General features: G+C 44.9%; 1 protein-coding gene across 1 annotated transcript in view; it reads right to left on the bottom strand.

The window, feature by feature from the left end:
• Nucleotides 1–11,687, bottom strand: part of LOC115155869 (alpha-1,3-mannosyl-glycoprotein 4-beta-N-acetylglucosaminyltransferase A) — a 60,369-nt gene that overhangs the window by 4,172 nt on the left and 44,510 nt on the right. Inside the window, exons 5-16 of the mRNA XM_029702872.1 lie at nt 8,658–8,791; nt 7,037–7,083; nt 6,815–6,928; nt 5,946–6,021; nt 4,415–4,529; nt 3,929–4,059; nt 3,734–3,841; nt 3,443–3,517; nt 1,689–1,807; nt 722–800; nt 395–455; nt 109–221 (exon numbers count right to left, since the gene is read on the bottom strand). Of these exons, the coding sequence (XP_029558732.1) occupies nt 109–221; nt 395–455; nt 722–800; nt 1,689–1,807; nt 3,443–3,517; nt 3,734–3,841; nt 3,929–4,059; nt 4,415–4,529; nt 5,946–6,021; nt 6,815–6,928; nt 7,037–7,083; nt 8,658–8,791 (1,172 nt within the window). The remainder of the gene's footprint in view (nt 1–108; nt 222–394; nt 456–721; nt 801–1,688; nt 1,808–3,442; nt 3,518–3,733; nt 3,842–3,928; nt 4,060–4,414; nt 4,530–5,945; nt 6,022–6,814; nt 6,929–7,036; nt 7,084–8,657; nt 8,792–11,687) is intronic.

The raw sequence follows: 11,687 nt of genomic DNA, 5'->3' as shown, positions 1-11,687 counted from the left end.
ACATGTCACACACATACACCTGTCGTTATACAGGATAACATTACCCTGGGTACATAGAACAATAGATACATTTGATAAAAGACAGATGACGCTGTGTGATTGGCTGACCTCGCTGAGGATGGCCCAGACAGCAGAGTCTTTGATGACAGAGAGACGCAGCGCCACCACCGGGTTGAAGGAGGAGTCTACAGCCCCCTCCGCCACACCCTTCTCAAACTGACCTAAGGAGGGGAGAGAGAGAAGGGGAATAAGAGAAGGGGAATAAGACCTGGAATTGAGTTTGTACATTGTTTATCAGTCTGTGGCAGGAAAAATGCGAGTGGGTAATGGGATCAGGGTGCGTTCTGAGTAGAGAAAGCTAACAGGACAGGAGGGTTGGTGCTTATCCACTCACCGATTCTGTAGTAGCCGTCTTCAGTTCGCTTGTACTTCTCTTTGGTCTTTGGTCCAGTTTCCTTCAGGCAGACATTTTGGGATTATTTGTGTAATGTTCTGCATACACTAGGTAGAGAGCCTTGTTAACGCTAACATACAGAAAACTACACACTGTGCTCATCTCCCGCCTCCTGCACTGATATTGATTGGAGCAGGCAATGCTCATGATCTTGTCAATAACTAAATCGATACACATTGAGTGATCGGTCAATAAACCAAATCAGACAAGTGCCCTGCCTCTGTTTACACATCATTGCACACCGTCATCTGAATGTTGTCGTCTTACCAAGAAGGGCAGTATCTCTACGGTGGTGTTCTCTATCCTGTCCCCAGGGTGTTCCTGGTTCCCACTGCGGAACAGGAACCTGCCAATCACACAACACCTATTAATGCATATTCACGTCCCATGGCACACTCATGAATACGCATACTCACACCTTCCTTACACGCAACACCGTCCTGTCACACAATGTGCTGTGCTTTTAGAACGACACATGTGACAAGTCTAAACTAGCCTGAGGTAGCAATAGCACACGGGCACACACACATCCACCCCTCCACTTAAGCTGTTAATGAATCTTGTCACACATCACATGGCTAACAGGTGCAAATCAAGCCCAGACACCAACACTGGAGAGAGGTCACGGACTGCTGTGAACAGAAACACTACACATGAAACAGTGATGAGTTGGTCTCTCCTTCTGTCTCTCTGAAACTCCCTGACTTCTAACACCTCTATTGCCTCTTTCTTCTCATTCATCCCTTCCACACCCCCTCACCCAGCCCCTTCCTCCACACCCCCTCACCTAGCCCTTTCTTCCACATCCCCTCACCTAGCCCTTTCTTCCACACCCCCTCACCTAGCCCTTTCTTCCACATCCCCTCACCTAGCCCTTTCTTCCACATCCCCTCACCTAGCCCTTTCTTCCACATCCCCTCACCTAGCCCTTTCTTCCACATCCCCTCACCTAGCCCTTTCTTCCACATCCCCTCACCTAGCCCTTTCTTCCACATCCCTTTCTTAGCCCTTCCTTTCACCCTCCAAACCATTCCGCTCTTTCTTTCCGTGAATCTCTCTCCCTCTCCTACGCGGCAGTCCTGGGAATTCTTATTTTAGAACACTCATTAGCACACTGAGCCCCAGAGAGACAGGCACGCTAAAGCTTGTGGAAGAGTGTGTGGGGCACGCCCTCCCTTTTCCCTCTCAGAAATGACACACACAAAGCGTGCGTGCACACAAACTCCCTCCTCACCTCTCTATGCTGACGGGCCTGTCGAACTTGAAGAGGACGTAGTCTCCAACAGTAGGGTTGATGGCCCAGAAGAAGTCTTCTCCTAAGTAGGTCTTGTCTAGCGTGTGGCCCTGGTACACCTACACAGCACAACATTAGCTAAATGCACTCAAAACCTTTCAGTACACTTTGCAAATAATTATACAAATCAAACTTTTAAAACACATTCCAAACACTCAATACCGGACATACTACCTTATTGAAATAAAAAGCCAATAATGAAACAGGCGTTAAAACAATATACATTTTTCAACTCATAAGGCCAAGGTAGACATTTGTGTTTTAACTTAAGGTATAGGGGGCAGTATTTTCACTTTCGGATGAAAATCGTGCCCAGAGTAAACTGCCTAATACTCGGGCCCAAGTCAAATATTTGCATATTATTAGTAGATTTGGATAGCAAACACTCTGAAGTTTCTAAAACTGTTTGAATGATGTCTGAGTATAACAGAACTCATATGGCAGGCAAAAACCTGAGAAAAATCCAACCAGGAAGTGGGAAATCTGATTCTTGTAGTCTTTTCAAGTCATTGCCTATCTAACACCCAGTGACTTAGGGTTAATTTTGCACTTCCTAAGGCTTCCACTAGATGTCAACAGTCTAGAACCTTGTTTCAGGCTTTTGCAGTGAACAGAGAGTGAACAAGAAGGCCGGGAAGTTGGTGACTCAGAAAATGACATGAGTTCAGTGGCGCGCATTCACGTGATGAGGTAGCTGTGTTCCATAACATTTTTCAAGACATTGAAATCGTCCGGTTGGAATATTATTGAAGTTATGTTAAAAAGGCCCTAAAGATTGATGCTATACAACGTTTGACATGTTTCTACAAACGTAAATATAACTTTTTTTGACTTTCCGTCGCGCTTCCTACATTTGGAGTAGCTTACTGAACGCGCAAACAACAAGGAGGTATTTGGACATAAATTATGGACTTTATCGAACAATACAACATTTATTGTAGACCTGGGATACCTGAGAGTGCATTCTGATGAAGATCAAAAAGGTACGTGAATATTTATAATGCCATTTATGATTTTTAGATTACTCCAAAATGCGGGTATCTGTATTGCTGGTTTGGTTTTCTGAGCGCTGTACTCAGACTATTGCAAAGTGTGCTTTCCCCGTGAAGCTTTTTTGAAATCTGTCACAGCGGTTGCATTAAGGAGATGTTTATCTATAATTCTTTGAATAACAGTTTAATATTTTATCAATGTTTATGATGAGTATAAATTGTTGTGCTCATTCACCGGAAGTGTGAGGCAAAATATTTTCTGAACATCACGCGTCAATGTAAAATGGGGTTTTTGGAAATAAATATTAACTTTATCGAACAAAACATACATGTAGTGTGTAACATTGAGTCCTAGGAGTGTCATCTGATGAAGATCGTCAAAGGTTAGCTGTATTTCTGGTTTTTGTGACGCCTCTCCTGCTTGGAAAATGGCTGTGGTTTTTCTTGTTTAGGCTCTGTCCTAACATAATCTAACTTCATGCTTTTGCCGTAAAGCCTTTTTGAAAATCGGACAATGTGGTTGGATTAAGGAGAAGTGTATCTTTAAAATGGTGTAAAATAGTTCTATGTTTGAGAAATATGAATTATGACATTTTGTTGTTTTGAATTTGCCGCCCTGATATTTCACTGGCTGTTGATAGTGTGTACCGCGGGTGGGACGCTAGCGTCCCACGTAGCCCATAGAGGTTAAAGGTGATGTACCTTGAGAGACGTGGACACCTCAGCAGGCGGGTTCACGTGGATTTTATGGAGCAAGGGTTTCAGGAAGTCCTTATCCTAAACAGGAAGAGAGACACCAGCAGAGATGACAGGAAGTGGTCATACCAGGGGGGGAAGTCAGCATGGCCTAGTATAATGGCCGTGAGTTGGTCGGTTGAGGACATATCAGGGTAGTGATTGGGGGTATTTAGGAAATATGGTACAGGAAATTTGATCAAAGGCTGATGCAGGGCGAGTGATCTAGAGGGAGTGTGATAGAGGTTTATGACCCACAGTGAGTTTCTGGATCTTTCCGGCCAGAGAGGAATGCAGCCCCACATGTTGAAAGAGAGAGGGCCTGAACCGCACACGCAGACTCGACTTCTGCCGCTCACAGTGCTTCTGTAGGGAGAAAGGGAAGATGGAGAGAGAGTCAAGAGTTGATTAAGATACCACACACACAAACAACCAAACAGGGTGTGTACGTACTGCGTCTTTCTCCGGGTTACACACTTTGACCCAGAGGATGTGGTCCAGTAGCCAATCAATGGGCTTCTCCTTATAGAACATGAAGATAAACTCTACGATCAGATTGAGATCTGGAGCCTGGAACATCTTACCTGAGAGAAGGAGAAAGGTAGATGGGGAGGGAGAGTGGAAAGAGGAGGGGGGGTATGGGGAATGGAGATCGAGGGAAAGGAAGGTGAAAAAGAGGGGAAGGAGGGAGAGAGAGAAGGAAAACCAGTGGGCTGGCTATTCAAACCTTGCTCAGTTTTTTTTTTTTTTACACTCCAAAAGTCTCCTGATGTTTGTTGACTTTTTTTCATTTTTAACTGACAGTCAGTGTTCGTTAAGGGTCAAGGATTCCTCGTTAAGCTTCAGTGACCGTTCGTTAAGGACCATTAATTGCTGACTAATAGCTTGTTAGAGGGTTGCTAAATGCCCAGAGTTTGTTTGTGTGTGCGTGCGTGTTACCGATGAAGCCGAGCTGGGAGAACTCGAGGATCATCCAGTCCTCGGAGGAGAGCTGCAAGGCAAAGTTCTTCATGGTGGCAAAGTAGTTGGGCTTGGCCACAATGTCATCCTCCAACTGGAGGGAGAGGGGGGGGGGGGGGCTGGTGAGCAGGGGTTCGGCCATCACATCTAGTCATCTACTAATCACACAAACAGCTGACAAACATGGAACACCACACAAGTCTCTCACTAAGCTACTTTCTATATGATGTATGATGTCTACGGCCTACAATAGACTGAACTACACTGTCATTGACAGCATTCAGTACCTCTGCCCACTCCTCCCGAGTGGAGAACACATGATGGAAAATGAAAACAACCAAAACAGAAGGACGACAGAAGGGGTTAATAGAGGATGAGATCCAACGTGTTGATTCATTATACACTGAGTGTACAAAACATTAGGAACACAGGCCTTCCCTGTGGCTCAGTTGGTAGAGCATGGTGTTTGCAACGCCAGGGTTGTGGGTTCGATTCCCACGGGGGGCCAGTATGAAAAAAAATAATAATAAAATACATCAAAATGGATGAAATGTATGCATTCACTACTGTAAGTCGCTCTGGATAAGAGTGTCTGCTAAATTACTAAAATGTAAAAATGTAAATGTAACACCTTTCCATGACAGACTGACCAGGTGAATACTATGATCCCTTATTGATGTCACTTGTTAAATCCACTTCAAATCAGTGTAGATGAAGGGGAGGAGACCGGTTAAAGAACAATTTTTAAGCCTTGAGACATGGATTGTCTGTGTGCCATTCCGAGGGTGATTGGGCAAGACAAAATATTTAAGTGCCTTTCAAATGGGGTATGGTAGTAGGTGCCAGGTGCACCAGTTTGAGTATCAAGAACTGCAACACTGCTGGCTTTTTCACACTCAACAGTTTCCTGTGTGTATCAAGAACGGTCCACCTCCCAAAGGACATCCAGCCAACTTGACGCAAATGTGGGCAGCATTGGAGTCTACATGGGCCAGCATCCCTGTGGAACGCTTTCAACACCTTGTAGAGTCCATGCCCCGACGAATTGAGGCTGTTCGGAGGGCAAAATATTAGGAAGATGTTGTTCATGTTTTGTACACTCAGTGTATGTGTGTTTGTCATCAATGGGAGAGAGGAAGGGAGCAGCAGATGGTATGATAGAAGACATACAACAACCTGTACAGTATGTCTGATCTTTACATTCATTAAGGGAAAAGGGCTACCCAACTCTCACAGACACAGTATGTACACCTTGTACCAACACAGACTGGCAAATGGCCTCGTGCAATGTAAAGAACACGTCCAAATTGGGCACACCCTGTTCCAAACTGCCGGCTCACCAGTGTTTCCGTGGTAACAAACCCTATGATGCTGAAGTGTGTTGGTACAAGGTGTACTACAGCTCTGCCCCAGACAAACACCGCTCCTGCCGGGCACGTTCCAACAGGTTGCCATGGGAACGCAGGTTTAGTAGGGGCAGAATGTGTCTGTGTTCCAAGGACGTACACACCTGGACATAGTAGACTCCTTTGCTCACAGCATACATCATGAGGAAGGAATAGTCCAGATTCTGCTTGGTCCGCCATCTACAACACAAACACACAATGATGAATAATTTCCTCATACCCGGTTACTAAATAACTGGTGACTGGAGGGAGCAGGTCTGCGCACATCACTGCCTGACGAACGGTGTTGGGACCAGCATAAGCGCATACAAACACACACACACCCACGCTAATGAGTTGCATTGTTCTTCATTCCACCTCAGCAGCAGGGATTCCAGTGAGCTTCTCATAAATATTCAATGAGCCCGCAAAAATATAATCAAGCGCTAACAAAGGGCAGCACACAACAAGCACACATCAGACCAAATTCAAAGATTGTTTACTCTCCAAAACATCAGCTCTTCATCAACCCCCACACGCGAGAGCGAGCCGTGCGGCAGAGAGAGCAACAATAGAGAGAGATGGAGAAAGAGGTTTCCACAGCACAGTCAATGTAGGAGGGTGGGGGGGAAGGGGGAGGCAGGGAGAAGGGAAGGAGATAGGGAGGGGTGCAGTCGACCTTGAGCTCACTTTGAGGGATGCCTGTGGAATACTGAGTACCTGGCCCACCCCTTACAGCTCATCCCCCTCTCCTCTCTCCTTCTCCCCGTATTGTCAATGGCAATGCCCACCGGACGTGGCATATCAACGACAAATAACCAGAACAAATCAATTTTGGGGTGTGAGCAGTGGAGAGCGGCTGAAGAGGTACAGACGTGACAGCATGCGGCTGTTATTTGACCGTTTGCCAACGTTTGTCACAAATTGAAGATGAACTTATATGGATTCTTTACAGAATGAAATGTTGATTGTTTTACTTTGTGTGTTTTCTCACCTGACCCGCTCTCTGGAGTCTCCAAAAGTCTCCTTGAGTTCTTTGAGATCTGGGTAGTAGCTGGCAGGAGGAGAGATCAGCTCCAACAGACCTGAACTGAATTCTGTAGAAAACCTGGGATAGACACATGCACACGTTGTCATCCTACTTCTGTTCTCACTAAACCGCCAGTGGGATTATCAGACAGGAAACATCACAAAGACAGGAAGTGATGTCACTCACTCTTTCTCCAGTCCAGTAACCACGCTTTGGACGTATTCCGTGTCCATCTGCAAAGACAGAATATAATATTATTTGCATGTCACAGTGTTTATATATATATGTATATAAATAAATAAATAAATAAACAAACACTGACACATACATACATACAGTTGACGTCGTAAGTTTACATACACCTTAGCCAAATACAATTAAACTCAGTTCATCACAATTCCTGACATTTAATCCTAGTAAAAATTCCCACTATTTTAAGAATGTGAAATGTCAGAATAATAGTAGAGAATGATTTATTTCAGCTTTTATTTCTTTCATCACATTCCCAGTGGGTCAGAAGTTCACATACAATTTGAGTGTATTGAGAGCATTGCCTTTAAATTGTTTAACTTGGGTCAAACGTTTCAGGTAGCCTTCCACAAGCTTCCCACAATAAGTTGGGTACATTTTGGCCCATTCCTCCTGACAGAGCTGGTGTAAGTCAGGTTTGTAGGCCTCCTTGCTCACACACGCTTTTTCAGTTCTGCCCATACATTTTCTATAGGATTGAGGTCAAGGCCACTCCAATACCTTGACTTTGTTGTCTTTAAGCCATTTTGCCACAACTTTAGAAGTATGCTTGGGGTCATTGTCCATTTGGAAGTCCAATTTGTGACCAAGCTTTAACGTCATGACTGATGTCTTGAGATGTTGCTTCAATATATCCACATAATTTTCTTTCCTCATGATGCCATCTATTTTGTGAAGTGCACCAGTCCCTCCTGCAGCAAAGCACCCCCACAACATGTTGCCACCTCCATGCTTCATGGTTGGGATGGTGTTCTTCAGCCTGCAAGCCTCCCCCTTTTTCCTCCAAACATAACGATGGTCATTATGGCCAAACTGTTCTATTTTGTTTCATCAGACCAGAGGGCATTTCTCCAAAAAGTATGATCTTTGTACCCATGTGCAGTTGCAAACCGTAGTCTGGCTTTTTTATGGCTGTTTTGGAGCAGTGGCTTCTTCCTTGCTGAGCAGCCTTTCAGGTTATGTTGATATAGGACTCGTTTTACTGTGGATATTGATACTTTTGTACCCGTTTCCTCCAGCATCTTCACAAGGTCCAATGATGCGGTTCTGGGATTGATTTGCACTTTTCGCACCAAAGTACGTTCATCTCTAGGAGACAGAACGCGTCTCCTTCCTGAGCGGTATGACGGCTGCGTGGTCCCATGGTGTTTATACTTAAATACTATTGTTTGTACAGATGAACGTGGCACCTTTACGCATTTGGAAATTGCTCGCAAGGATGAACCAGACTTGTGGAGGTCTACCATTTTTTTCCTGAGGTCTTGGTTTTCCAATGATGTCAAGCAAAGGGGCACTGAAATACATCTACAGGTACACCTCCAATTGACTCAAATTATGTCAATTAGTCTATCAGAAGCTTAAAGCCATGACATTTCTGGAATTTTCCAAGCTGTATAAAAAGGCACAGTCAACTTAGTGTATGTAAACCTCTGACCCACTGGAATTATGATAGTGAATTATAAGTGAAAAAAATCCGCCTGTAAACAATTGTTGAAAAAATTGTGTCATGCACAATATATATAGTGAGTTGCGAGTGTGAGAATGCGTTTCCCCACACCTCTCCAACGAAGACTATGATGACACAGTCGAGTTTCTCCTCAGGTGAGAGCTTGTCGATGAGCGAGTGCAGAGTCTCGGCCAGGTACGACTTCACTTTCCGCTTTACGGTAGGAATACCCATCACCATGGAGACTAGGCAGATATGAGAGGCCCCGGGTAAGAACAGGGTCAGACCATAGAGGAAGAAACACACAGGCAGAGAACAGGACGTGTTAAATGTGGTAACTCCTAAGTCACATTGTATTACAAGAAGACAAACATTTTCAATTCATGGAGGGCAGAAGTTCAACTAAGGAAAGCGACAGAGAGAGCAAGGGAGATGGGTGAAACAGCAGATTGTTATTATCCTGGCTATCAGTCCTATTGTATGTGTCCTAAATGGGGAATAGAGACGGTTCTGTACCTTAGACAGGGAGATTCACTGAAAACCACACTGGAATGGAAGACTGTAGTACAGACATATCACTCTATTTGTGCCACAGACACAATAGGCCCAGGGATCCCTTTCGCTGGGAAACAGGGGTGTGTGTATGTGGTACTCGATAGCACTCCGCTCTTCATTCTCACTGAGGACCACATTAAATGTACTCCCTCGCTCCCACCCTCTTTCTTATTTTAGACTGGAGAGCGTGGGATGTTCGCCTTCCAAATATTCAAATTGTGGGGCAGAAAAAAAGGAAAACATTCACATGTATTCTTTCTCCCCAAAACAATATCCATTTGCACCAGGAGTGAGAATGAGAACAGGGAGTAACAAACAGTGACTGTAGCACTATGGTACAGAGCCTCACATGCCTACAGTGTGTGGGTGTTCCCATCTCTATTATGGGGCTAATATGGAGAGCAGCTCTAGGGCAAACATGGGAAAATAAGGGGGAACGGTCGGGGAAGACAATACACAGAGACACTGAGATGAAAGAGTGGTGGACTGATCCATGCAGCGTGGCGAATCAATCCTCATTTTGCTTTGTGTCGCTCCACACAGCAGAGAACAGCACAGACACACACAGGACCAGGAAAGTAGGTTGAAGATGAAAGGAGAGAGAGTGGGAGGGAGAGGAAAAAAGACCTAGAAAAGAGTGCGAGGCAGAGAGAGAGAGAGAGGTGATGGTGAGAGGGAGGACACAAGTGCAAAGGGAAGCTAAAGGGACAATGAGGGAGGGGAAACACAAACCATCCCTCCAGTTCTTTCTTCTCATGCCATCACTCAACCCCCCTGAACAGAACCCTGATCATCACATTCATCTGGGCCTCAGCTCCTCTGACAGAGAAGTAAATGGTGATTGGTGAGCTGACGTCTGCGCAGAGACAGAATTGGGGGGGGGGGGGGGGGGGGGGGGGGGCAGTGTGTCCATGGGTGTATAGTAAGGCCTGGTAGAGAGAGGAGTGATGCGTTTGAGTTTAGATCCTAGACAAGGGTTCATCAACTAGATTCAGCCACGGGACAATTTCTTTCTTAAGCGGATGGTCATGGGGCCTGAACATTTCATTTTTGGAACTAAGACAACTTAGGGGACAAAATAAAACCCACCCGTGGGCCGCTACATGGCAATCACTCATTCCCACACAATTATACAAAACGATAGACAAATTTACCAAAATAAAACCTGAACACTTATGAATAGATGTTCCCTATGAGTCATGCCTAAAAGACAGGCTGGAGAGAGAGTCACTCCTACTCCCATTCTCAGATATGATCTCTCTCCTTCTCGCTCTCTGATGTCCCAATTTGCACTGCTATAAATAACCTTAATGTCCCACACCCTCACAAAGAGAGAAATTGAGGAAGAAAACAGAAAGCGAATGAGGAAGGATAGAAAATTAAAAAGACTTACTGAGAGAGGGGGAGATTGAGAGAGGGCGGCAGGTAGGGCGCTCTTGACCCTAAACCAAGTTATTGTTCACTTGTTAGATACTAACTGAATTGTTAGATACTACTGCACTGCCGGCCGGAGCTAGGAACACAAGCGTTTCACTACACCCGCAACATCTGCTAAATACGTGTATGTGACCAATAAAATTTGATTTGTCAGGAGAGCAGCCGCAGAGCAACAAGTTTCCATGCATTATGACCCCCCCCTACACACACACCACGCCAGAACACAGACATATAAACAACTCTGACCCTAAACTAAAATCAGCAAATAACAGCAACAAAAGAACAGTATCTCAACAGACAGTCTGAGAGGATCAGAGCCTCTACCTCAGAGACAAACCAGACAACAAGCCTTCATAAAGACCTGTCTGCATCCACAGAGGACACACAGGTTACACACACAACACCAAAAAACTGTTGTCTTCCTCTGTCTCCGAGTCCGTCACTGGGCTTTGATGAGACAAAGGAGAAACAAAATAGTGTTGTGTGTTTGTTCCAAACTGCCAGCAAGTGCATCCCTGAGTCACCTCTTCACTGTTGACGTTGAGACTGGTGTTTTGCGGGTACTATTTAATGAAGCTGCCAGTTGAGGACTTGTGGAGGCGAAGAAAATTGTATTTTACCAAATCGAGCTAAGTACAAGAAGCGCTCAAATAAGCAAAGAGAAACAACAGTCCATCATTACTTTGACATGAAGGTCAGTTGATAAGGAAAATGTCAAGAACTTTGAAAGTTTCAAGTGCAGTCACAAAAAAACTAAGAGCTATGATGAAACTGGCTCTCATGAGGACAGCCACAGGAAAGGAAGACACAACATCAGCTGTTCAGAGGAGACCGCGTGAATCAGGCCTTTATGGTCGAATTGCTGAAAAGAAACCACTAAAGGACACCAATAATAAGAAGAGACAAGACACACGAGCAATGGACATTAGACCGGTGGAAATCTGTCCTTTGGTCTGACGAGTCCAAATTTTAGATTTTTGGTTCCAACTGCCTGGTTCCTCTGCCTCTCTTTGTGAGAGGCAGAGTAGGTGAACAGATGATCTCAGCATGTGTGGTTCCCACCGGGAAGGATGGAGGAGGTGGTGTGATGGTGCTTTTCTGGTGACACTGTCTGTGATTTATTTAGAATTCAAGGCACTCTTAAGGAGC

This window comes from Salmo trutta, chromosome 20 (genome assembly GCF_901001165.1).
Source record: "Salmo trutta chromosome 20, fSalTru1.1, whole genome shotgun sequence".
In the NCBI taxonomy this organism is placed as follows: Eukaryota; Metazoa; Chordata; class Actinopteri; order Salmoniformes; family Salmonidae; genus Salmo; species Salmo trutta.
This window is presented reverse-complemented; position numbering and strand designations above follow the sequence as displayed.